The sequence below is a fragment of the Neovison vison genome, chromosome 13 (genome assembly GCF_020171115.1).
Source record: "Neovison vison isolate M4711 chromosome 13, ASM_NN_V1, whole genome shotgun sequence".
NCBI classification, from domain to species: Eukaryota; Metazoa; Chordata; class Mammalia; order Carnivora; family Mustelidae; genus Neogale; species Neogale vison.
In genome coordinates this window covers 3,725,049-3,750,624 of record NC_058103.1, presented here as the reverse complement: position 1 = coordinate 3,750,624, position 25,576 = coordinate 3,725,049, and the positions used below count along the sequence as shown (strand labels likewise).

The following is a 25,576-nucleotide window of genomic DNA, read 5'->3' as shown; positions in this document are numbered from 1 at the left end:
CGGAGGATGGCTGGCAGGTGGGATCAGTGCCCCCTGCGGGGGGCTGTGAGGGGAGAGTTGGGAATGTGAAGCTGCTTGGGCGCAGCAAGAGTTCCACAGGCAGACGTCAGGCCCCGGTGTGACACAAGTCAGGAGGCTCCTGAAACATTTGACCAAAGAGATGGGATGTGACAGGGGCAGTCACAAAGGTTGTCGCCCTTCGAGCGCGTCTGCACACCCTGTGCTTTGTGGGTCCGTTCTCAGCGGGCCTCCCCACTGCCTGGCAGGAGCGCTGGGTGCGTTGTTCTCTGAGAGGAAAGGAGCATCTTGCCCAGGCCACCTGGCTACCCAGAGGAAAGGCGGGGTTTGGACCGAGGCCTGCCGGGCTCCAGAGGCTGGGTTCTTTCTCCTCCTCGCTGGGGAGCCCACGCAGAAGAGGCATGGCTGGCTCAGGCGGTCATTACTGCTACTAAAAGGTGTGTGAGCTCAGTGTCCATGTTGGCACCGCTCCACCCCAAAAGAAGAGAGGAAGAGGAGGAAGAACAAATAGGGCAGCAACACATCCATGGGAGAAGACTGAACTTGGTGATTGGCTGCAGAAGACAGAGGACAAGATGGGGCAGAGATGATGGCCCTGTTGGAAAAGAAGGCAGGCGCTGGTAACCTGGCTTTCTCGCCCTGGTCTGGGGCTCCAGAGAGCTCGGGCACAGCGGCGGAGTCCACGGGTTTCTCAGTTATGGGCACACCTCTAGCGGTCACCTTGGGCTTCACAGTAATTCCTGCTTGCTGTTGGTCGGGGCTGTGTGGCTTGGCAGCACTTGTGCCCCTACAGCGGGATTGGTGCCCCTGGGGGCTGGGCTGGGGAGTGACCTTAGCTAAGACATATTCTGAGTGTTTCCTGGGCCTTGGTTTACTCTGGTGCCTCCCGGGACACTGCTTCTCACCAGTGTTGAATGACCGGTTAAAATTTCCAGTCTGGGGGTGCCTGGATGGCTCAGTCAGTTAGGCGTCTGCCTTTGGCTCATGTCATGGTTCCTGGGTCCTGGGATCGAGTGCATCAGGGATGGAACATTCTTTGCTCAGCGGGGAGCCTGCTTCTCCCACAGCTGCTCCTGCTCTTGCGCACTTGCTCCCGTGCTCTCTGACAAATAAATAAATAAAATCTCAAAAAAAAAATGTCCAGTCTGTCTGGGCTGATACTTTTCTAAAATTGAAAAAAATATATTAATGGGAAATGAAACTGAAAAAGACATGTAGAATACAAATTCAAGTTTCTATTATTAGAGTCAATGCAAAGTTCTCCGTCTGATTGCCCTCAGAGTTTCCGAGTACCGCTCCTCCGTCTCTGTACGGACTCTTGCTGCCAACCAGCAGGCTGGCGTGGCCTGGTACAGTTTGAGAGCCCTGGTCTGGGAAGGAAGTTGTTAAGCAGATTAGTAAACAGGGTGTTTGGAGAGTATTTACACGATTTAAGAGTAAAAGTAGTCTTTCAGTTGGCATTAAAATACATGTGGTCTGTTTACAGATGACATCTTTTCCTATTAGGAGGCCAGGAGGTACAGTAACCACCCCAAGAGCTGAGCTAGTGTAGTTGCTGTAAAGGCTCTGTCAAGTTAGCTCTGCCCTAGAAGCAGTACCGGTAAAGCAGGCGCTTTGACTTCCTCCCTTGTTTCTGAGAACAACTGGATGTCCTTTGCTCACTTAATTTGTATTAGCATGTTTTCTCTGTAATTTTTGGCTTGCCTTTGAATAGATTTTTATAGTTTTATGCATAATTTTAGATCTGTTTCTCAAGGGGGAAGTTCCCTAAGCAAACTTAAAAAAAAATTCTCAAAGAGTTTTATATGCTATACAGAGATCATGTAATAATGTAATTGTTCGTATTTTAGATTGGTGTTTTGTCTCTAGTTGCCAGTGTCTTTTACTGTCTATTTTGAGCTCTTCCGACATTTGCTGATAACCTTCTTAGCTCTGAAATAATTTGCTGAGGTCCCTTAGCCTGGCTTCTTTTTCCCTGCCTCTAGGGCCCAGCCCAGAGCAGCTTCTGTCAGTGGGCCTGTCCCTGGGGGCCGGGGCGCGGTGAGGGGCAGAGGTGGCTTGCTTTGGCTCCGCAGCTCCCTCACACCTCTGCTGGCCACAGCCTTCAGCCTGCCTCAGCACTTAACTCCCTTCCCCGCTGGTCCCTTTTCGCCTTGCTGCAAAGTCAGGACTTCCCTGTGTTTTGTATCGTACTTTATATTATACTTTTCAAGCCTCTCTCACGTACATGCTCTCTTATTTCATCCTCCAGACAATCCCATGAGGTTGGTGGGACAGAGATACTCATGTCCGTTTTGACTGAGGTGAGGCTGGGGGTGTCCGCGTGGCACGCATCCCCATTCCTCTGCCCCAGGCTCTGAGTGCGAGTCCCACTCGGGTCCAGACTTCCAAATGTTCGGGTTTGGAGTTTGCTTAAAGATTCCTAGAATTTTGATGTCCCCTTTTCTACTCAGTATTTATGTTTGTCATGTGGAAAGTGAAACCGTCCTCAGCACAATATCATGGGCCTCTTTGAAAGAAAGACTCTTCAGAACCTACCTCCAGTTGGTCAGCAGAGAACAGTAGCCGCGGCTCCAGTGGTCGTGTCGCGGGACGCGCTCAGCAGCCCAGTTGTCTGCACCTGTGACTTTCTGCTAGGGCTGGAGGGCGGCGTCCTTAATTTCCGCGTCAGCCGGGCACATTAGATTGCATGGAACATTCCTCATGAAGAAGAAGAAAGTCTCGCTCTAGGGATTTATGGGGAGGCATACTGAAACACCACTTTTTGGCCCAAGTTGGAAGTCATTTGCTTCTGACGTTGGGGTGTGTGCGTGTATGTCCTTCCCTTCCCCTTTATGGTCAAACAGACCTGGGCTATACGTCCAGCCGCTTACTTAGGTAGGTATGGTGACCTTGGCTGAGTTATTTTACCTCCCTAAACTTGTTCTCTACTTGGAAGGATCGTTGTAGGGTTTAAAGGTGATGCACGCCATGCACTGAGTGTGGGCTCAGTAAGTGAAAGGGACCTCAGCACGGGTGCAGAAGAGACACTGGGCCCCAGTAAGAAGGCACCTGCTTATCATTGGCCACAGCAGTGGTTCTCAAATCTGAGTGCGCATCGGAATCACCTGGAAGGCTTGCTAGGCCCACCCCTATAGTTTCGGATTCTTTTGATCTGGGGTGGGGCTTGAGAATTTGCATTTCTGAGTTTCCAGGTGATGCTGCTGCCGCCACCGCTGGTGTGGGGACCACACTTTGAGAACCCCTGGGCTACAGGTAACTCACCAATGAGCATTTAGATGCTATGGATCAATACACAAGCCGAGTTTTTATGTGGTTAGAGGTACTCTGTTAGAAATTGCTTGGAATTGAATGTATTTTGCAAATACTGAATTTAGTATCTCAAGGATTTTTCCTCCTGAAGTCCAGGAGTTTTTGTTTAAGACATTTTAAGAACAAGTCGTGGAGGTAACAGTTATGAGCATATTACAGATAGTCTAACAGTATCAAATTGGCTGATGTATATACAAGTGCTTTTACAAGATGCTGAAAACTGGAAAAAATTTTTAAAAATACCTTTGTTTTTAAGATTGAACATCATAATGGAGTATAAAATAGAGTAACTATTAGATTTCTCATCTCAATGTGCTGTTTACCGTATGTATTTTTCTCTTTCTCCTCCAGGCTGCTGACTTGAGTAAACCAATAGATAAAAGGATTTACAAAGGAACACAGCCTACTTGTCATGACTTCAACCACCTAACAGCCACAGCAGAAAGTGTCTCTCTCCTAGTGGGCTTTTCCGCAGGCCAAGTCCAGCTTATAGATCCAATCAAAAAAGAAACTAGCAAACTATTTAATGAGGAAGTAAGTAGCACCCTGTCTTAGCTGTTAAGAATCCCTTTAAGAATTTATACGTTCTTGCCAAGGGCAGTGGGCCTTATTTTACATGTCAAGCTAAGCCCATTTTTCATTCTCTAACTGTCCTACCTAGTATTACCCGGTTAAATGTGGTGAACTAACTTGACTTATACCTGTTCTTCCTCGGGGTACCTGTTCTGGGCATTTTTTATGGAGCATGCTTAGGTGTCTGTAGCGGCTGCTTTAAAACTCTTTTATAATGGAGATGGGTGAAACTGTCACTTGATATTTATAATTTAAATAAGATACAGAATTCTAGACCTTGTTCACATCACCAGAAAATTTCATGCAGATCAAAGAACTTGATGATAATTCCGTAGGCCATCTAAGTGGTAGTTCGGGCTTTTGTGTCTATTTGACAGGTGTTTGGCTAAGGGATAGCTTTCTTTCTCTTGGAAACATTTGCTGTAAAATCACCTTTGACATATTTGAAATCCTGGCATTTAAAATTAGATAACATGATACAGTTTTTGCTAGTGACCTAGCATGTGCTCGTTTCCTGGCACCTCCAGTTCTGTTCTGGAAGGCGCCTGAGCTACGTGAGCCATGTGTGTTCAGGAACACATCAGAACTGTTCAGCGTAGCTGTTGAAGTTGCCACATAGATCATGTGGTAAAGCTGTCACGGGGGCTTGTCGGCCCCCAGAGTTGCCGCAGCACATGCGACATCCTCCCTCCTCTGTTTCAGTGCGACTTTCCCAGCAAACGGAAACGATGTGGTAGGGTTGCTGACTTAGAAGCCCTGGGTCCCGGTGTCATCTGGTGACCACGGCCCTGATGTGACAAGGGTCAGTCATGTGGGATCCCTCTCTCAGGAAGGGCAAGTGTTTTTGTGCTCTTGCCTGGTTTTGATGTCATGGACTTGGAACAGAAGAGCATTATATGTTCTGGTTCATCAGAAACAGTTTTGTTTAGGTGAGAATATTCAAGTGGACAGATTGTAGTTAAAATTGGGATTCTTCAACAGCGTTGCGGCCCGCGCCATCTCCACCGCTGGTCCCCGTCCATGGTGCTTCTGTCTGGCATTGCTGGTGGGATTTGGTGAGATCTCTTGAGCCGTCTCCTCTTCTGGTTGCATCAGGTTTGACCAGAAACAGAACTTGCCATGTGGATTGATGAAACTCTAGAAGAAAAGTATTGATCCCAGTTTCTTTTAAAAAAAGTCTGAAGCAGAAAACTTGTTTTATTTACCTAAGTCTTTTACTAATAACGTGTGGGGAAGTGATTTCCCAGTAGCCGAATGGCTTTTTTTCCTCCTGGTGGGAGCCGTGGGGGAGCAACCAGTGGTCTGAAGCTGAATGTGGAGTCATTCGGTAGGGGCATGTCATCGAGGGCGAAGCGCTGTCTGTAAACGACATCGGGAGGCTGCTCCGGCTGACGATGGCACAAGATGCCACTTGGAGAACAAGAAGGGCTTGTTCCCCCCATGACATCACAGGGGAGTCTCAGGGCCCCGAGAGCACCCGGACACGTCAGCCAGATCCGCGCCTCGCTCTGGACAGCAGCGGCATCGCGGGCCGGGAAGCAGCCTGTCACTGATTTCAGTGCGCGTTGTCTCGGGCTCATCTTCCGCTTTATTTGAGAATAAAACCGTGCGGGGTAAATGCCAGTTCGGCACTCAGCCGCTTGAGGCTGAAGTCGTTTGCCTTTCACAGTGAGGAGGGCCCTTGGCTCTGCGGACGGCGTTTGCATCAGGTTCTGGTCAGGGCGGCAGAGCAGGCGTCGCGGGGGTCCGGACTGAGAGCGCCGGGAGCGGCGCCCGGAGCCGCTGTCACTCACGCGGGCATCGCCGTGGCACGAGAGTTAGGGGCTTCGGCCGGGTCTAGATCTGCCCCAGTGTGACTGGGCAGGCGGCTGCTGCTGTCTTACAGATGAGGACATAGAGAAGGTGAGTGAATTGTCCAGGCAGGTAGTAAGTTGACGACAGAGATGGGCTCCCGGTCCCAGCCTGTGAGGCCCACCGTGAGCCGTTGCCGGGTGGCTGGGCCTGTAGTGCCGAGTGCGTTGTACGCCCTCCTCTGAAGACCACCAGAGACGCGAGTCAAAGCCAAACAGCCAGGGCCGTTTATTACGAGTTCGAACCCGGACCTCCGCGCACTCGTTGCCGGTGACGCCGAGGTGCCCGGCAGAGTAAGTGCAGGGTTTTTATGAGCAGGCACAAACAAGTTTTGGGTGGGGTACAAACCAATTTAAAAAATCATACCTGGCGTTGGTTGACTGGTGTTGGGAGCCCGCGCGCGCCATCAAGCAAGCATTCAAACGGAAGCTCAAGTCGCCAGTTAGCCCGCGCGCTGAGCAAGCACTTTTACGGAAGCAGAAGTAGCCGGTTGATAACACTTCCGGGCGCAAACAGCTGTCGGGTGGAGTCAAGTTTGTCCGGGCCTTTCAGGCCCTTGTGTTCCCAGGAGCTCCCAGCTCAGTGCCGCAGATGGAGGGGGTTCCGGGCCACGTTATCAGAGTGCTGGGACCAAGTGCCCGGGGATATGTGTTCACCGTATTCTTCAGCGTGTATCCAATATTGTAAATCTGAGATTTCCAGAAGGTGACACTTGATCGGGGTCTTGAAAGGTGCACAGGAGTTGGGGAAATGGGAGAGAGGCTCTCAGAGCTGGAGATGGGGCATGTGGAGGGGCGTTGGGTGGCCAGGCGCGACCAAGTCAGTGTGCAGGCCTCAAAGACACTGGGGTCAGAGCCGACGGAACCAGACTGTGAACGCCCTGACATACTGAGAAATTTGGATCTGATGCTGGAGGCTGTAAGGGTAGTTCTGGGCTTTTAATCAAGGGAACGAGTGTGTCAGCCATGTCCTTTAGAACGCTCGTTGGCAGTTGTGGAACGTGGATTGGAATGAAGAGAGAGTGGCAAAGGTAGCAAGGCCAGCGAGGAGGCTCGTACCTGTTCGGGAGAGCGGGCGGACGAGAGCAGTGGCCCTGTTCATCCTGGGGACAGACCGCGGGCCACCTACCTTGTGCCCACTCGGGCTGCTTCTGTCGCTACCCCTCGAGAGAGGGGCAGACGTGTCAGCAGTAGCTCCCCTCACACGCGCTTAGGGCAAATGCTGACACGTGATGCATGAGGAGGCAGAGGCCTGGGGAGGCAGGGAGAGGGACGGGGTGGTGGGGGACCTCTCTTGACACAGGTGCTGTGCTCTAGGCGGGGCTTCCAACGAGTAAGAGGCCGGCCAGGTCCAGCCTGAGATGGAGTGTTTCCCAGAAGGGAGAGCAGGTGAAGGCCAGGACTAGGAAGGAAGGGGCGATGGGAGGGTCAGGAGAGCGCAGGGAGGGCCGTGTCCCCAGGGAGGGTGGTGCAGAGGGCAGCCATGAGACGGAGCACTGTGCCCCTGAGGGGGGAGGGGGCAGGAGCACGAGGCGGTCAAGGTTGGTGTTTTTGCAAATTCCCGTGGCTGCTGCTTGGAGATGGGTAGGTTTCTGGCTGTCACTTAGCCGTTGGGGAAGACTGGGAAAGGGGCAGGTGTAGAGTGGACGGGAAGCTCGGAGTTCCAGCTGCACTCGACAAGCTTCAGAGGCCGACGAATGTTAGATTCGGGGACCCTGGAGCCCAGGGGTAAACATCCGGGAGTTTGCCGTGCAACTGGTCCTCCCATCCCGGAGATGAGACGTAAGGTCTGTTGCACTGACTGTGCTGCGGGCCTCTGCGCGGCTCGTCACGGGGCCTTTAGAGAGCCACTTTCAACTTTGCATTTATTTCCTGCCGCTTAGAGACTCAGCCCCGGGGCTCAGAACGCCCAGCCTTGAGCCTGAGGACCTCCCTGCTCTTTCCCCCCACCCCTCCTCACCTGGAAAGCGGGGGGCGGGCGGGGGAGAACGTCACCCACCCGGAAGAGAGGTGAGGAGACGTGTTGAGCCTTGGGCTGGGACAGCGAGCCCTTGGGGGCTGCTCAGCAGAGTCGGCGGCTACAGGGGAAGCAGAGGGCCCGGGGCGGGGGGGGGGGGCGGGGGGGGGGCGGTGGCGGGGAAGGGCTTCTTGGAGGGGGGAGGCAGTAAGTTTCCAGGACAACCCAGGGAGAGAATGAGTGTGTGCAGAGCAGAGGACGGGGAACACCTTATCACGTGGGTCACACGTGTGTCTTCCTCCGAGTGCTTCTCTCACGGTGTCCGTTGCACACATGTGTACACGTGCACACACTCCCCGGTACCGATTCTTCCACCGTTGTTGCCCCTCTCCGGGCTCCTGGCCCTCGAAGAGATAAACCGATGTTTGCATGGGGAGATGCTTGGATGGATGGAATTAGAGAGTCTAGAAATCCACATGATGTTAAAGATAGATGAAAATTTCTATCTGGGTGTCAAGTATATCTTTAAAAGTGATTTTTTCCCCCTCTCCATTAACTAAAAAATTTAAAAAAATTTTTTTAAATGATTGTTTATAGATATACAAAGAAGATGGGAAAAGTCCCAGTGCTCACTCCTAATTTTACCGTCTTTGTAGTTTTTATGTTTTTAATGAGGTGAGCCTGGTAGATTCACACACTCCACAGAGATCCCTCCTCCCCGGCTGGCCGGTAGACTTCGAGGGGAGCCGTGCTCCCTTCAGGCCCTGCTGCCGGGTGTCCCTGTCACACCCCAGGACTTGGCTGTTGAACCGGCTCAGTCCAGAAGGACCTTTCCAGCTTCCCCGGGAGAGTGACGCCCGTGGGTCCCCCGGTCTCTGCTCCCTCCAGTCTGTCTCAGTGGGTCCTCGGTGTGTCTGTAGCATCCTGTGTGTGCCCGTGGAGTGGCCCTTCATTCTGCAAGCTCCCCAGAAAGGAGCCTCCCCAGCCGGTCAGCATTCAGCCTCACGTGAAGGACCCCAAAGGCTGTGGAGCTTGCCCGTTGCTACTGGTGGTTATGATGCACTGAGCGGGGGAATTATAAAGGGATAGTTTCTAGATGATGAGGAACTCGGACTTGTTTTGGTAGAAATTCTCATTATTTCAGGGTTGTATCCAGAGAATATTAACTTTGGAGGATCTTCAAGTGTGTTTTGATTGCTGTAAGATCTAAGACGCACTCATCATCGGGGCTTCTTCCACTACTGACACCTCTGTCCTTGACTTTGTTTCCCGTCACGGGCTGGGAGGCCAGGGCCATCACCTGGGTGTGTCTGCATCTCCTGCTCTCTGAAGGGCCCACGGGAGCCAAGGCCGCCCTCGGCCAGCCCGAGGCTGCATCTTCTTGCTCCTTCCCGGCACCCAGTGCCCCCAGGGGCGGGGAGAGCCAGGCCCAGCTCTGCAGTCTTCTGTCCAGTTCTGGGACAAAAGAGTGCTTATGGGCGTTTTGTTAGTTTTGTTTTATTGTTGCTTTTTTTAATCAAAGGAAGGAAAGGAGCTCATAATGCTCTACTCCTTAGAGTTTTAGCCTTGATAAGACGGCATTTGATCCTCCTTTCTATGGCTTTGAAATAGTCTTTCCTCACACTTCCTGAGGGAAGCCGCTCTCTTTAAATGTGTTTACAGAAGCGGAGCCCTTAGTCCTGCGTTTTGCTTGTGGCTACATTATGGCTCCCCACCCTCCAGCGGCTGTGGTTTTTGATTTGTTTGCTTCAGTATTTTTGTTACAGATTAATATCTGCATTATAAAATGTATACCCACTGCCCCGGAAATAAATTTTTTCTGCTTGTCGCGATGTTAGTAGTAGAAAAGAATAAAAAGACAACTAAAGGGCACCTGGGTAGCTCAGTCGGTTAAGGGTCCCACTCTTGGTTTCAGCTCAGCCCATGATCTCAGGGTTGTGAGATCGAGCCCCGCGTTGGGCTCTGTGCTCAGGGTGGAGTCTGCCTGAGCTTCTCTCTCCCTGTCACTCTGCCCTTCTCCCCCCAAAAACAGAAAATAAAAAGACAACTAAGTGCTTTAGAAAATTTTGTTCTAGCAGTGACACTTTAACATGATTATAGATTTATTTTTGTTCTTGCTTCCTTTTTATTAGTTGATTGTAGCTAAATCTTGTCTCTTAATGCCGTTGGTGACGGTAGTTTTAGTGTTTGATTTGTCCTGGAGCTGTGTCAGCAAAGGGAAGGTTTCTTCGAAGTCAGGGTGGGGATCGTGCGGGGCCGCAGGTGAGGGCTGGCAGGGGGCTGGTGAGGAGTGTGTGTGGGAGCCGCTCTGTGACGTGCAGAGACGGCGAACCCCCCTCCAGGTTTGGGGTCTGGTTTTCACAAAGATGATTATAGAAATTGGCTCCAAGCATTTTGGAATTTGACTCTAATGGAAGCCCAGTGGCCAAGCCAGGGGACCTCCTAGAGCCCGTCTTAACTGCTGAACCACCTGGCCACCTCCCTACCGTCTTCCCCCTCCCTGAGCTCCTGCCCCGCTCCATCCCCCCTGCTGGTTTTCTGGAAGTGGGTTCACACTCTCCTCTGCTCCTTTCCCTCCTCCACCAGTCAGGGTCCCCTGGCTTCTCTGCATCCAGGGAGCCAGGGAGGCTCCTCCCGGAACCCCCTCCCCGGAACCCCACCGCCCCTCTCATTGGTCCCTCAGACTCACGCCCTGTGCTCTTCTAAGGAGGCCTCCCTGCTCCTGCTCTGCCTACCTCAGCCCTGCTGGGGTCACTGCCCCCTCTGACGTTCACTTCGGGGGTTAGACCGAGCCAATCTCAAAGAGTCCATCACAGGACACGGAGGGTCGTTGCCCTGCTGCAGAGCTCCTGGTCTGTGGTGGTCACTCAGCCTCAGCTCTTCCTCGCCTCGTGGGACTTTGGGGTCATGTCCTCGGATGTTCCTTCTGCCCACCTGATTTTTGTCCCGTTCCCTCTGAGTGGAGCGTCCCCCGTCCTCTTCGTCCACACTGCGCCTTCCTCGGGGATCTTAGGAGGTCACAGATCTGGCTCCCACTGTTCTCAGCCTGCTCCATGAGGACACTTGGGCATCTCCCCAGCATAATCCCACCCCCAGCCTTCCTGTGTGTGGCGGGCGCTGGAGCTGAGACTCGACTGGCCCCTTCCCCGCCGCCCCCCCCCCCCCGCAGCCTAAGCCTTCGTTAACAGCCCATCTTGCCATGCAACCAGGGTCACTTTTTGTCCACAACAATGTCACAGCCTCCTAACTGGTTCCTCCGCACCTGCCCCCCCGCCTCCCATCTTCCGTTCTGTACCTTCTCTACATTCCTCTTTCTTCTGCCGCTTCCCCTTTTAGAACTTCGCTCCCCGACCGCAGCCACGCCGCCAGTGGGAAGACAGTGTGAGCCACATGTGCAGCCTTACATTTCCTAATAGTACATTAAATAAGCAAAAAGTGGGTGAAATTAAGATTTTGTTTTCTCTATGTACCAAGGTGTTACCTCAACATATATGTAATATGAAACAATGAAGGGGATTGTTGCTGTAGTTTTTCACATCTTCAGAATCCAGTGTGTATCTTACACACGGCACATCTCACTTCGGGCACAAGTCAAGTGCTCAGAGCTGTGGGATTGGTGGCCCAGGGCTTCAGGGTCACAGCCCAGAGCTGCTTAGCCTGAGACTTGACTGTCCGGAGCCCCAGCTTGCCATCCGGGACCTCATTCCCTGCCGCCTCTTGGGTGCTCCAGCCAAACAGGTGCTGTGTGTCCCCGCATCCGCCCGGACAGCTCTGTCCCGGGCCACTCCCCGCACCCCGCACAGTCATTTCCCTGCACCCCCTTCCCTCAGAGGCCACGCTTCCACCGAGGCGGTTTTGTCACGGTGCGTCCGGATCACAGACCCACCCATACTGGAGAAGTCAAGCTTAACAGGGGCGTCCTGTTACTTAACATGAGGCTTTGAGATTCTCCACCTTTTTTACAAGATATTTTCAGTAACAGAAATACACCTTTACGGTATAGAGACTGGGCTTATGTTTACTGAATACAGTGTCCAGGTGTTTGTTTCTTAATTAGAAAGAAGGGAGTGAAATGCTTTCTTTCCTCCTCTTTTTTTTTGTTAAATCCAAACCAGATGATAACCAGAGCTGTTTAAATTCAGTGACTGTCAGCTAGCTGGCCCTAGAGTGGTGCCTCCTGCTCTGGCCTGGGGTCTGAGGCGGGCTCGTCCTGTTCCTGGGAACCAGTGTGAGTGGCCCCGGCCTTGGCTGACGTCCGTCAGGCTGTGGCGCAGAGTGGCAGCCCCGCCTCGCCCCGTCCGCCCTGCCTGCTCTGGCTCCCTTCTTTCTCTGGGATGCCCAGGGCTGGGTTTGCGCCTGCCTCAGCGCCTCGTGGCTGTGGTTCCCTCCGTGAGGTGCTCTTCCCCACGTGCCCTTGGCCTACCCGCTGCGGCTGTCCGCCCGCTCAGCTAGCCTGTGCCGCCCAACGAGGAGTCTGGCTAGGCTCTCCCGTCTGAGACCGAAGGCGCTCCGGCCTCCTCCCCGTCAGCACTGGGCCTTCTCCCCCTGGTCTGGTTTCTCCGCAGCTCTTGTCACCCTCGGATCTTACAGATCTCACCGTCTTCTCCTGCCACTTGGCCGCGAATGCCTGTCTGTCCTAATCAGTGCTGCAGCAGCGCCCGGCACGGATGCCTCTGAGAAGGGCGCGGGGAGGACGCTCGAGCAGGCAGGAGGGCGAGCCGGGAGCGCGTGGGGCTGCAGGCAGGCGTCCTGGCCTTTCCGAGCCTCCGTTTCCTGGTGGGCCACGCTCATCAGATCTGCCTTCCTGGGGGAAGCGGGTCCTCTTACCCTGGTGCGGGTATCGTGTTCTCCCCGTGGGAGGTGGTCTGGCTCTGTCTGTCCGGGTGAAAATGGAGCCGCCTGTTGCCCCAGCTGTGTGACTGGGAATCCGTCCCACGGCGCACTCGGACCCACGAGAACTGCCGTGTGTGCCCCGGAAATGGCACATTTCAAGACCGTGTTTGCCTCCGTGCGAGTGAATGCGGTGCCGCGTTAGAGAGGAACAGGGACGCGGTCTTGAGACGCGTGCGGAAGCCTTTCCGATGCAGGACGGACAGAGCGAGCAGCCGGGCGCCGCGTTGTCTGTAGCGAGAAGCAAGGAGGGCGGACGGATTCGTCCCCATGTTTGCCTTGTCCGGGGGCGAGACGTTCTGGTGACAGAAACCGGAAGCTTCATTCTGGTGACTCTGGGGACAGGTGAACTGGAATGGAGAAAAGGGATGCGAGTGAGCTCTGCACACTTCCATGTGAGTGAGAACAGATTGCCTGCTCAGAGCAGCAGCGGGCCTTGTGGGGTCCTTTCGAGATTGAAGAACACATGGGCAGGGCCGCTTGCCCGGGGCCCGGGATGCAGTCAGGCCTCCGATGGGAGGTCAGCCCTGCTGTCCCCGTGTGTGTGCCGCATGCCCCAGCCCCGTGGGAGCCCCGGGGAGCGCCCCTCGAGGTGCGGATGCTTTGCGCACGCCGGAGCGCGTGACCTGCGGGGGGCTGGGGCCTCCGCGGCTGAGCCGGCCCCGGCGCGTGGCCTGCCGGCGTCTGTGGCTGCCTGCCCTGCTGCCCCGGATTCCCAGGTGCTCGGCTCCGGGCTCAGGAGGGGGAGGCTTGGGCGTTTGGCCATAAGTTACATGCATGTATCTACTTAGGGTCGTCTCCATGCACCTGTTCAATAGGGAATGCAGTGTCTACGTCTGTGTTGTCCCAGTGATGTTTGTCGTGATGACGGTGTTGTCATTCTTTGTCTTCACGCCTCCCAGTTTTGGAACAATACCCTGTTTACTTGACGGGATTGCAGTTTTGGAGTCTAATGAAAGTATTTTTGTTGTATCTCTTTCAGTCAAAAATAAAATTTTCTCTTAAGCATTGCGCTGGAAGTTTCGATGTCCGTCCTTAAAAATTTCCACACAGGCTAGCGTGGCTGTGGTGTTCTGTTGGCAAGACCGCAGTCAGTCTGGCTGCGGACACATGTGAGGGGCAGGAACCGAGAGCCATGGTGTTGGCTGCCAGCGTGAGGTAGCTCTGGGGCCGACTGACCAGGCCACCCCCGACACGGGACAGCCATGGTGGCCTGGGTCCGGCGGGGACAGCACGGTCTGACGTGGGGGCAGCCCCCACAGGAGGAGAGCCCTGTTCTGACCTCTTAAGGAAGAAGCAGTGAAGGCCTCGGAAACCCTGCCGGAGTGGGTGCTGGGTTTTAGGTTCTTGGCATTGGCGTAGGTAGGAGGGCAAGGAGGCAGGGGATGAGGACATTGGCGTGCCCCCGTGGGGCACTTGGCTGTGTCACCTGCAGCCCGGTCCCTGTGTACTATAGGGGGCCGGCGTCTCTTCTCATCCATGCCAGGGGCCCTGCGTGCCGCACGGGGTGTCCCTTCTTCTCCCTGCCCGGGGCCTGCTATTCTGCACCTTGCGCAGTCCATCTTTGAAAAAAAACCAAGTGATTTCATGTTCTTTGCTTTTCTGTGAAGACGTAGTACGCTCAGCACAGCTGTGCAAAGCCAGGGGGTTTGGGGGTGGTGCAGGCGGGGAGGTTTACCTCGGTGCCCCAAGGCTCAGGCCCGGGGTCCCAGCCAGGAGGGGCAGTGGTCGTGTTTAACTGACCCTGAGGCACCCGGTTCCCAGGCAGCTGGCGGCAGAGAGGGTTTGGCAGGAGGCGTTTCCAGAAACTCGGGAGTGTTGGGAACTTCTGGTCGGCTTCCGGGGATGTGCTTTGGGACCCGGCCGCCTGGAGCGGGCCCCCCGGGGGGAGCCACTGTGCCAGGGAGCCCCACAGCAAGGTCTGCGAGTGGGGACGCACGCGTGTTGTGCCTTTGGGTGCTTTTTACTTTGGCCTTTTACTGTTTTGGTTTTAAAGACAAGACTCCGGTGCCTGTGAGAGGAACAGAAGTGAGCGTGGCGCGGCAGTGATTAGGCCCATCCTCCTGAGTTCACCGTCTTTTTATTTTGTTGAACACCACGAGGAAGCTTCGGAGGAACTGCTTTTCAGGATGCACGCAGGACAGCGAGTCTGAGCCGGGAAGTTTGAGGGAAGCCGGCGGGTGCGCTCCTGCCAGGGGCTGCGCGCTGGCACCCGCCCCCACCCCCGGAGCAGCCAGAGCAGCTGGAGTAGGGGGCAGGCGTAGGTGGCACGGGACTTAGGTGCTGATGAAACGCACAGAGGCCTCGGAGGGAGGGCGCTGGGGTAGGTGCCAGGAAGCACAGACTCCGGTGCTCCAGGCGTGAGAGATGGAGGTGGCCCAGCGCCTGGGGCACTGGGGCCTGCCGGGCAGGGGTAGGCTCTCAGCTGTGTGTGTTGAATGACTGACTCCCTCAGTGAAAGCCGGTGGCCTCGTACCCAAGTGCAGTTCTAGAAAGTAGCTCTTTAGGGGGCCCCAGTGCTCTTCGCTGGCTTAGCTGACCGCGGGATAGCGTGCAGTGCCTGGATGGACCCTTCCCTCCTCACCGAGAAGCAGATGAGTTTCTTGCTGGAAACGTAGACCTTTAAAGCTTCTCCATTGTGATAACTTGTTCTCCTTTGTCTTCACAGAGACTAATAGACAAGTCACGCGTAACCTGTGTCAAATGGGTTCCCGGTTCGGAAAGCCTTTTCCTAGTAGCCCACGCGAGTGGGAGCATGTACTTGTATAACGTGGAGCACACTTGTGGCACCACAGCCCCCCACTACCAGCTTCTGAAGCAGGGCGAGAGCTTCGCCGTGCACACTTGCAAGAGCAAATCCACGAGGAACCCTCTCCTTAAGTGGACCGTGGGCGAGGGGGCCCTCAACGAGTTTGCTTTCTCCCCAGATGGCAAGTTCTTGGCCTGCGTGAGCCAGGACGGGTTTCTGCGGGTGTTCAACTTTGACTCGGTGGAGTTGCACGGCACAATGCGGAGCTACTTCGGAGGCCTGCTGTGCGTGTGCTGGAGCCCGGACGGCAAGTACATCGTGACGGGCGGCGAGGACGACCTGGTGACCGTCTGGGCCTTCGGAGACTGCCGGGTGATCGCCCGAGGCCACGGGCACAAATCCTGGGTCAGTGTTGTGGCGTTCGACCCCTACACCACGAGTGTGGAAGAGAGCGACCCCATGGAGTTCAGCGGCAGTGACGAGGACTTCCAGGACCTCCTTCATTTCGGCCGCGACCGGGCCAACAGTACACAGTCGCGGCTGTCCAAACGGAACTCTGCCGAAAGCCGCCCTGTCAGCGTGACGTACCGGTTCGGCTCGGTGGGCCAGGACACGCAGCTCTGCCTCTGGGACCTCACGGAAGACATCCTTTTCCCTCACCAGCCCCTCTCGAGAGCAAGGACGCACACCAATGTCATGAACGCCACGAGCCCTCCTGCCGGCAGCACGGGGAACAGCGTCACGACGCCCGGCAGCTCCGCGCCCCCGCCCCTGCCCCGCTCCAACAGCCTCCCCCACTCCACCGTCTCCAGCGCCGGCAGCAAGAGCAGCGTGGCCGACGGCGCCGTCGCTTCCGGGGTCAGCAAATTCGCGACGCTCTCCCTGCACGACCGGAAGGACAGGCACCACGAGAAAGACCACAAGCGAAACCACAGCATGGGACACATTTCTAGCAAGAGCAGCGACAAACTGAACCTGGTTACTAAAACCAAAACGGACCCAGCTAAAACCCTGGGGACGCCCCTGTGTCCTCGGATGGAAGACGTCCCCTTGTTAGAGCCGCTCATCTGTAAAAAGATAGCGCATGAAAGACTGACTGTGTTAATTTTTCTTGAAGACTGTCTAGTCACTGCTTGTCAGGAGGGATTTATTTGCACATGGGGAAGGCCTGGTAAAGTGGTAAGTTTTAATCCTTAATGCTGCACCAGATCTAGAACTCGAATAGGTAGAGATTTTTTCCTTGCGGGAGGGGTGGGGTGTACAATGAATGTGAATGGCACTTCTTACTCTTAATGTAAATCTAAATGCATCAGAGCCATAATTTTGGATACTGCATGCCATGTAATTCTGAATCATTTGATAATTCAACTTAGAACGTTTAAAAAAAATATAATCAAACTAATTGCCAGCCAAGTCAGTCACCCTCCTGGGAGTATATAGAGTCCCAAGGTTAGCGCTCCTGTATTAGACTATTTCGACTTTAGGAAAATCATGACAGTGTGGGGAAACCATGACTTTAAAATGCTAAAATTAAAACTTCTGCTTTAACTGGAATATTTTTGCTTAACTACTCAATTAGAATGTTGTACACCTGATCAGAGTGTGTGGTCAGTATGGACGGCCATTAATTGTCATTTCTAGTCCAGTTTTTATCTTAATCATAAAATGTTTAGGAATCTATGAAATTTAACTTTAGGAACAAAGCATTCAGCAGGGTTGATTGATATTATTTTTACATTGTTCTGGCAATCCACAGAAAGAGAAGAGCCTTAATTTTTAAAACCCATTTTAGTCATTTTATGACAATTAAAATTGTTTAATAAACATCTTTTTTCAAAGAAGCAGTTTGTAGCACTTTGATTGAGGTTCGGTGCACTGACGAAAATCCCCTTGTCCCCGGAGCCTGGCCAGCTCCCGGGAGCCACGGGCTGAGGACGGGCGCCAGCAGCAGGTGTGGGGGAGGGGTGCCTCTTGCCACGTGAGCCAAGACCTTGGCCATTGGCCGCGCTTTGCTTATGTTTTTTTCCAACAAGGGAAAGGAGGTTTGGGTGCCTTCTACAATTTTCTGTGGGTTTTTTGTTGTTGCTGATGTTGTTTTTGGTCAAAAAGGCCCAACTATAGGCCCGGCACAGACTCTCTGGTCTTATTTTGTAAAGACTGACAGACACTGCCCCCCACCCCAGGTTCCAAGTGCTTCCCGAGGGGACCCCGCCCAGGGTTGGAGGCACAGGGGGCCAGTTGCCCCCTCGCATTACTGGGTGGCTGTCATGATCCCGCCCGCTCGGGCTCCGTCCTCACCGGCTTCCAGCTGGGCTGCCTCCCCCCGGCACTGTTGCGCGGCCGCCTGCGCCCCCTCTGACTGGACGCCGAGCCATGTCCACGGGGGCCAGCGGCTGCGCGGGGAGTTGCAGAGTCCAGTTTCACAGGGAAGGAGCTGGTTCTTTGGCCTATGTATTATATGTCAAGATGGTGATTATCTAATTTGTTAACTTACTTTGGTTATTCTGGTTTGTTTTCTGTTCTGCACACCTTTGTTGTTAAACGTAGAGACGCTGATCATTCACACCCGTTTGAGTAGTGGATGCGATTCAGCAAAGAGGACACGTGCTCTGGGCTTGGAGCCGGAGCTGTGTGTGCCGGAACACGGCCCGCAGCCCCCTGGGAGGCCGGACCCTACTTCCCTGGGCCTACTTAGCGCCCCGCAACCCTCAGCTCACTTTCCACCCGCCCCTTCCACGGGAGGCCTTCTGTTCCGATCGCGGGGTTCCGAGATTGCGGGGTTCCGAAGCGCGCCGGCCTTCCAGGTGTCCCCCGCTCCCCCGTTTATGCATGACGTCATGGGTGTATGTTCATGTTCTGTTTACTCTTAAGTTGTTGTGGTCCTTTGTTCCTAAATGTTAACCGGCAGCAAAGACAGCCGTGCTTGTGGACTGTTCAACTTTGGAGGCTAAACTGGGACGTCGGTTGGAAAGAATCAGAACCAGGCACCCCAGGTGCAATTTTATGTACCGACTTAGGTTTAGAAATTTCAGTTCAAATGCTTCTGAGGCCTTGAGTATGCAGTTTCAGAGTTCAGGACTGAGTGGCCCAGGCAGAGTGGCCCGTGCCAGGTAAGTAGCGTTTACGGGGAAGCTTCTTGGGACCGTTGGACTCTGAGCACAGCTCCCTGCGTTGCGGGCGGGGCAGCCGTGGTGCGCCCTGGGGCCGCGGGCTTTCTGGCCGCTTTCACCCTCTGGTGCCCTCCGCTGCCCGCTGCGACATGGGCGCTTGGGGGCACCGGCGGCCTTACCGAGGGGGAGCCAGTGGGGGCGGGAGAGGCAGGAGGAGATTATTGTTCCCTCCCAAGCAAGCTCTGAAATGTGCTGACGGAAGCCCGTGGGGTCACCACCCCCCACTCCCACCCCGGTTTTTGAAACCGTGGTCATGTCACAGTTTGGGGTTTGGGGCTTGGTCAGTGTTGTTCTTCCAGTTCCCGCTGGTGTTCGTATCCTGAACGTCTGTCCTCCTGCTCTGGGGCCCGTTGCTGGGGATGAGGTGCTGCCGAGGGCCGCGTGGACCTTCTGGCACCTCTGACAGCCGCCCCCTTTCTTCGCCAGCCTCTGAGCCGCTGTCCCGCTGTCAGGAGGACAGAAGGCAGGGTGTCCTCCGAGACCAAGCCGAAAGCAGCCTGGAGCTGCCCACAGCTTGAGGAGCAGGGGGCACTGGAGAGGCAGTCCGGGCCCCCCGGGACTGGCTTCCGACCGGGGGATGGGGGTTCCTGGTCTCAGGTACAGAAGGCCCAGGGCCAGGTGGCTTCCATGGTGACCTTGAGCACACCTGGGGAGCGCTTTTCTAGTTTTCTAGTTTCCTCACCGAACCTTGAGCTTCATGGAAACTGTTTAGTGTTCTCGCTTCAACATTATCTGAGCAAGAACAGCTTTACTCGCCTCACCCCTGGGATGAGTTAGCCGCTGGCGAGAGAGGCTGCTCCTCAGCTCCTCAGCTCCTCAGCTCCTCAGCTCCTCGGCCGCCACAGCCGTCTGCCTGCGCCCACGGAAGGCACAGCCCAGGGGGCTCTCGACCCCTGCTCCCTCCTGGCCTGCGTGCGGGACCCCAGCACTGCTCTGAGATTCTTCTCTTCCTCGGAGGCCAGGGGACTAAAGTCCCTGAGAGGGCCAGACAAGGAAGCCTTTGGAAAACTCTGCCTCCTCCTTCTTTTTTTTTTTTTTTGGTAAGATTTTATTTATTTATTAGGTGGAGATCACAAGCAGGCCTCCCGCTGAGCAGAAAGCCCAACGCAGGGCTCGATCCCAGAACCCTGGGATCATGACCTGAGCTGAAGGCAGAGGCTTTAACCCACTGAGCCACCCAGGCGCCCCGACCCTGCCTTCTTTTAAGAGCAAATGTGTGAGAGGGAGTAGACAGACTCTTGAAAAATACTCGATACCTTTGGGTTCTAAGTTCACTTAAATACTGGTAAAGAATCTTAATTTTGTCTTTTGTGCCGATTGAAACTTCTAGAGCATTTTGGGAGTGTTCTGTGAGCCATTGCCTTGGGACTGAGGATAGATACGCAGGACAGGACAGGACAGGGGAGGGGAGGAAAACAGGAGTAAGCTATTACCCGCGCTACTGCCCGAGCCGCTCCGAAGCCACTAGCAAGAGAACGTCAGGAAACTGGACCGTCTTATGGACGCGCGCATACGTCCCAGTGGGACTCTGGTGTTCCGCTGCACTGTTGCCTAACACCCAAGTCCTGGCTGGCGAGTTGCCCCAGGTCCCCCACCTGCCCCGCTTCCTGTGGTGCATCTTGCATTTCAAAGGCCCCGTCACGTGTTGAGTTGGAAATGGGGGAAGCTGCTTTGTCAGAGTCTGGACCTGCGTCGGGGCTTCCTCGCCTCCGGCCTTGGCGGGGAGGTGCTTGGTTTTTTGTTGGGGAAGGTCCAAGTTGAGGGGAAAGGCCGCAGGGCCAGGGAGGGCTGGAGAAGGAATCCTTTGGGAAACCCCGATGCGTTTGTGTGCCTGACAGTGCGAGAAAGACCTAGAAGCAGAGTCCCCCTGTCTTTTCCGGGAGAGAGACACGGAGCACAGCGTCCCTTCTGCGCCCGAGGGCTCGGCAGAGGCCAGCCAGCCGATGGCCCCGGTGGACTTCCTGGTGCTGCTGGGTGTGTCCACTGTGGGGCTTTTCTTCCTCCGCGGGGCCCCTGCACGGGGCTGTGGGCCTGATGAGTGACTGGGCGTCAGCCACCCCAGGAACACCGCAGGGACCGGGCGCCGAAGGCCGTCCTCGTCCGGCATGCCTGTCATGGTGGCTGCCGGGGACTGTCATCTGTTGAGGTCGTCAAGGGGCTCAGCTCCATGACCCCAGGCATGGCCCCTGAGTGCGGACAGCAGTCCAGAGAGCGGAGTCCCGGGCTCGTATTGAAAAGCACTTGTGTGCAGAGCCCAAGTTCAAAGCTGTGTGAGAATGCCCCCTGCCCCCCACAGTGGAGGGCAGAGTCTGCCACCCCCACCCCCAATATTAACTCTGAGTTGTTGCTGCTCCTGTTATGTGACTTGGTGTCCTCACACTGCTGCCACCCAGTTTGAGTGTAAAAGGAAGAATTTCCTGCATTTTTTACTTCTGTACGCCTGAGTTTACTAAAGACTGCTATGTTAGGTGACCTTGTATAAAATTGTACGATTATTTACCTTTAATGAAAGTCAAAGGTAAAATAATGTATTTCCTTTTTTACGTTTTCATCTAATTTCTTGATGAATAAATTCGATAAAGAGCCCTCCTAACATGAAATGTTGATAAATTAAGTTACGATATTTGTTAAAATGTTACAGTAGTTACTGAAGCTTTAATATCAGTACTGTTAATTTATCATTTTAAGAAAATCATGTTTCTGTTTCACTGTCTTGGTTTGTGGCTCTTCTCGTCACTGTCACAGCTCGAGACGCGCGCGCGCGTGTGTCTGGGAGGGAGGGCTACAGCCCTGTGTGCGCGGACGGGCACTAAGTGAGCGGGGGAAGTGTGCAAGGGCGCGGTTTGCGGCTGGCCATTCCCCAGCTGGGCTTCACACCGTCTCCATGAGCCAAAAAAGAAAACTTCTAAATGCTGTAAAATTACAGGCTTTGTTAGTGTTTATAGAGCACGTAGCCATGAATTTCTGCCTCCCGTTGCCAGCTCGGAGTTCCTTGTAATGAGACGCGCAGTTTGTGGGATCAGAGGCACTGACCGTTGCATGTGGCCCTCATCTCCCTGGCTCCTGGCCGGGCAGGGGCAGCTGGTAGCCCCGTGGCTGCACCCGGCGGAGGCCCTGTGAACCGCAGGGCTGACCCTCGGAAGGTGCCCTGGCTGCCAGCTGGCCCCGGGACCCTGCACACCCAGCGGCCACCCAGCCGGCAGGCTTCCGTGGGAGCTCTTTCCCTGGGCAGGCGGGCTGGGGCGAGAGGGTCCTTGCCCTCCTCCTGGTCTTGAACGGCGTGCGGGGCGAGCTGGCGGCTTGGTCAGTGCGGGCAGGTCCAGCGGTCTGGTCCCCTGCAGAAAGGGCTGGTGAGGCAAGGCCCATGGAGGGTGCCAAGAGTTGGCCACTCACACTGTCCTGCTCTGAAGGGTCCCTTCCCTCTCCGCAGTGCCCTGACGTCCGCGACCCTGAATGCCTCAAGGCCAGGAGCCCGGCCTAGATCTGCAAGTCCCCCGGAGGCCGTGAGAGGCCGACGTGGGGCCGAGCCCCTGGGCCGTGCTCCCACCTGACCGAGACAGCTGAGCCTGGGGCTCGGGGCTGCCAGGGCCTCAGGAAGCTCCTCCAGGGGTCGACCCCAGCATCTTCCTGACGGGGCCGGCCTCCCGAGCCTCTGCCGCCAGGCTGCCGATCGGAGGAGACGGCCTCGGCCTCCGCCCTCACACGGGCCGCCTCGGATCTCCCGGAGCAGGAGCCCTAGGGTTTTCCCGAGTGCGGAGTGGATTCTAAGCCCGTACGTGTTAGGTCAACAGCAAGTTTAAAAAGATACACACGACACTTCATCTTTTAAAAATATTTAGTTTGTGCCTTGCGAAAAGACTCTAGGCCCGTCTTCCGCGGGCGCCTGCCTGTCCAAACTCCCGAATCTGGACCAGGAGTCCCAAGAGGGTCGGAGCTCCCGGAGGTGCTCAGCCCGTCCCCCCGCTGTAGTGTCGGTGGCCTCCAGACCAGCCTCTCGTGTTGGGTAGGCCCCTCTGGAGAGGCGTTAGGGACACCCAGGAGGGTCCCCTCCCCCAGCCACTGGACGTGGGGCCCGAGGGGAAGAGCGTGGGCCTGGTCGCCAGGCCCCTTCTCAAGTGGCCCTCACACGCTTGTGCCCGAGAGCACCTTTTTCCCGGACGTCCAACAAGAGCGTCCCTTTCCCCCGGCCTTGGAGGCCGGGTTGAGGGGCCTCTGGGGAAATGTGTCACCTTTGGTGTAACCTGTCACTGGGCAGCTGGAGGCTGCCACAGGAACACGGTCCGCTGCCAGAGCGTGCAGGGGCTCTGGGGCGGGGTGGGGGCCGAGGCCCTGCTTGGCCCACGTCCCACGCCTGCTCGGGGGCTCTGGGGCCTCGGCCCCGCCGGGCACGTGGTCTGGGTCCTGTGAGCGGCGAGGCCCTGGCGGCGGGGGGCGCGCATCCACGGCTGGAAGCTCCCGGAGGAAGGCAGCCTGGTGACATCCCGCCGACTCCGGGCCATCTCTAAGGGGACATCGCTTGACGAATGATATTTGCCTCTTAGTCTCTGTGTGGCCAAGAGCTGGAGTATCTCATCCCTTACTTTTCAGGAGGTCTCTAGCGGGGATCAAACGGCCACTCTAGCGAGAACAGCAGATTAAATACCAGGTTCAGGAGTCCTCCCTCGACCTCTAACTGCTACCGGGGGGCCCGAGAGGATGGGCGCTCACGCAGTGCGCCGCCGATGCCCGCTGTCCGCTGTCCCGTGGGTCAGCGCCATGCACGCCAGCCGGGCCCGAGTCTCCTTCCTCCCGGGCCTGTTCTTTGCCCCTTCCTCCCACCAAAGTCACCAAGGAGGACGCCAACAGCAAGCCCTCCTCCGGAGCAGGCGGCCCCGGCCGCAGCTGGGCCCCGAACATCCGCGGGGCTTCCTCGCGATGGCCGTCTCAGGTCTTTGATGGGGGCCTGTGTTGCCCGTCTCTCTGTCCCCGAGTAACCTTTAAACGAAAGCACAGCTGATAGAAGCAAGGTGACCTTGACACTGAATTTTTGGTTGAACGGCAGGATTTCTCCGGGCCTCCACGGTCCATCCCGGTGAAGCCGGTTCCATCTCCAGGAAGGGAACAGGTGGGGTTGACATCCCGCTGGCCGTGCCAGGCCCGATGGGGACCGTGTCTGCTGGCTCCGGACAGCCTCTGGATGGCCCCCCTCCCCTAACGCTGACCTGCAAAGGCCTCAGGCTGCTTGTGTCCAATGATCCCTCGTGCCCTCCTTCTAGGAATGCTCCAGACCCTCACCTGCACCCTGGGGTTGTGTCCCCTCAGCAGGGCATGTTTGCTTGGTGCCAGGCTGCTGGGGGCCCACCATTCTGTCCCTTGTCCCTTTGTTCTGGCAGAGGCTCTCTCCACAGAGCTCTCGGGATCCTCCCTCCATGCCAGGCTGGCGTCCTGGGCCGTGTCCCAGTGCGGTGACCGAGGAGCGGCACCAGGGTGTGGATCCCAGTCCATACTGGTGTACAGTGTCCATAAGAAATTGTCCCCCACAGGTGACATCAGAAGGGCTAACCCCATGATCAAGACCCTTCGGTTCCCTGGGCAGGGGAGCATCTGGCAATTGATGTTTGTGGGCAGAAACCCAGGGGAAGGGCGGGTTTGAGAGGCTGCTTGTTCAGGTGACCTGGGTGATCTCTTGAACCTGGGCCTCAAGCGGACAGTAGGACAGCAGGGGGTGGCGGTTGTGGGGGGCGGAGAGGCTTCAGCCAACAGAAACTAGAGAGTGAATGAGTCTGTGTAGGAGAGTGGAACTCCCCCTAGATCCCCGAGGATGGGGTGGCATCTTGGAGTGCCCCTGCTGATGCTGTGGCCGTCGCACTCCAGATCGGAGAGGGTCGAAGGCATGGCTGGGTGGCGGGGGCCACCTGCAGCCTTGCGGCACAGGACTGGGGTGCCCCAAACCCAGATGTGCTCCACAGCGTTCCCAAGGCTTCATACGAGAAAATGACATAAAATGCTCCCTTAATAATTTGTACATTCATTACCTGTTGAAACGATAATATGGGCTATATTGGGTTAAATGTCTTAGAACTAATTTCACCTTTTCTCTTGTTAAATGTGCTCCTAGAATTTTAAAAAAATTCACATGTGGCTTTCCTTGTCCTCAAGTTGGACAAGGCTGGTCTGGGGGGTGGAACTGGGGGGCTGCTTTTCTCTGTGTGTCCCGAGTCTTTAAATAGCCGTGGGCGTCTCGGGCCATTGTCCTCTGGAGCGCTGCGCAGGGCTGGGGGTCTGTCCCCAGGCTGGGTCACCACTCCCCCTTTAGCGGGAGGAGCAGAGTCCTCCTCTCGTTTGGGGAGAAAAGGGTCCTCTTCATGTTGTAGACTTGGCACTGTTCCTGGACATCCCACAGCTCCTGGGAACCGCTGGCTGGCATCTGAGCCCCCGACACCTCTCGGAGGCAGAGCGTTCTTGGGATAAAGGCTTCTTCCCTCGGGACTGTCCCCCGGAGGTAGAGTCCGACCTTGCCGGCCTCCCTGCGGCTCCCTAGGGGCGGTGAGGAGGGACGGGTCCGCGGCTCCCCTCCCTTGGCGGCTACTGCTCCCCCTACCCCGGGGAGGCGGGGGGCCAGGGTGAGGTCCGCAGCCCCTCCAGCGGTGTAGCTGCCTGGAGGTCGTGCGTGGGAATCACAGGGGGCGCCTCACCATGAAGTCAGCCCAGGTAGTGCTCCTACTCGGGGGCAGCTCCTGGACCCGAGGGAAAGATCTGTGGATTCGGAGCAGGGGCCCCAGGGGGGACCCTCCCTTGGCTTCCTGACCGTGTCTAGATGAGCAGCCGTCAGTTGTGACAAACGAGGTGGAAGGCGTCCCGGTGGGACAGTTTCCCGGGCCCCTGCCCCCCTCCCCGCCCCCAGGGATGGGCAGAGCCAAAGGGCAGAGTCGCAGCCCCCCTCGCCTTCCGTGTCCACACAGGTCCAGGGTGTGCCAACGCAGCTGCCTTTCGTCCAAGTTCAAGGCTTGTCCCGTGTCAACAGCGAACAACGGAAGCACTTCCTAGGACAGCTTATTTGTGTTCAGAGAACTGAAAA

General features: G+C 55.8%; 1 protein-coding gene across 6 annotated transcripts in view; it reads left to right on the top strand.

Moving 5' to 3' along the window:
• The window catches only part of WDR20 (WD repeat domain 20), a 66,001-nt gene that overhangs the window by 38,573 nt on the left and 1,852 nt on the right, over nucleotides 1–25,576 (top strand). Inside the window, exons 1-3 of one of the 6 annotated variants that reach the window (XM_044229549.1) lie at nucleotides 3,241–3,273; nucleotides 3,682–3,864; nucleotides 15,269–16,528. In XM_044229549.1, the coding sequence (XP_044085484.1) occupies nucleotides 15,356–16,528 (1,173 nt within the window). In that variant the 5' untranslated portion in view covers nucleotides 3,241–3,273; nucleotides 3,682–3,864; nucleotides 15,269–15,355. Of the gene's footprint in view, nucleotides 1–3,240; nucleotides 3,274–3,681; nucleotides 3,865–15,268; nucleotides 16,529–25,576 lie in introns of those variants that run through there. The other 5 variants (XM_044229547.1, XM_044229551.1, XM_044229548.1 and 2 more) reach the window with 5 other exon arrangements.